Source organism: Penaeus monodon, chromosome 20, assembly GCF_015228065.2.
Source record: "Penaeus monodon isolate SGIC_2016 chromosome 20, NSTDA_Pmon_1, whole genome shotgun sequence".
Lineage (NCBI taxonomy): Eukaryota > Metazoa > Arthropoda > Malacostraca > Decapoda > Penaeidae > Penaeus > Penaeus monodon.
In genome coordinates this window covers 13,110,186-13,110,645 of record NC_051405.1, presented here as the reverse complement: position 1 = coordinate 13,110,645, position 460 = coordinate 13,110,186, and the positions used below count along the sequence as shown (strand labels likewise).

Sequence of the window (460 nt, the reverse complement as noted above, 5' to 3'; positions counted from 1 at the left end):
CCAGGTAAATCATCCTCACAGAGTGAGAGTAGGAGTAAAGGAAAAAAAAAAAACGTCCTTTCGGTCCCAAGAAGCGAGCGTTCCTGTCATCGCAGAACTACCGCCAGCCATCACACCAAGTCCGAAAGGGTACCCACGAGGCCTGCAATATTGCAAATCGAAGCCGGAAGAGAAACAGCGAGGCACACGCCGTGTAGAAAGACTCCGAAGGGCACACTGGTCCTCGTGACGCCTTGTCTGCCGGGTCCTCCTAAAACATCCTGAAGGAATTGCGAAAAAGGGCGGGGCACTTACGCTCGCTCCTGGTTGTCGAGGTGGATGACCAGCTCGTCCCGCTTGTTGACAATGGTGACGAGCTCCTCCAGAAGGAGCTTCTCTCGCAGCTTCTGTGCCTCCGTCTTTTGCCAGTCTGCAACGGAACGTAAAGCTCGGGTTAGTCTTGCGGGAAATCGGGCGAATC

The 460-nt window shown here is 54.3% G+C and overlaps 1 protein-coding gene across 1 annotated transcript in view; it reads right to left on the bottom strand.

Annotated features, from left to right (window-relative positions):
- Positions 1-460, bottom strand: part of LOC119585640 (EH domain-binding protein 1-like) — a gene marked incomplete in the record, with an annotated part of 320,960 nt that overhangs the window by 31,707 nt on the left and 288,793 nt on the right. The window contains 1 exon segment of the mRNA XM_037934314.1: positions 295-409. Within this exon segment, the coding sequence (XP_037790242.1) occupies positions 295-409 (115 nt within the window).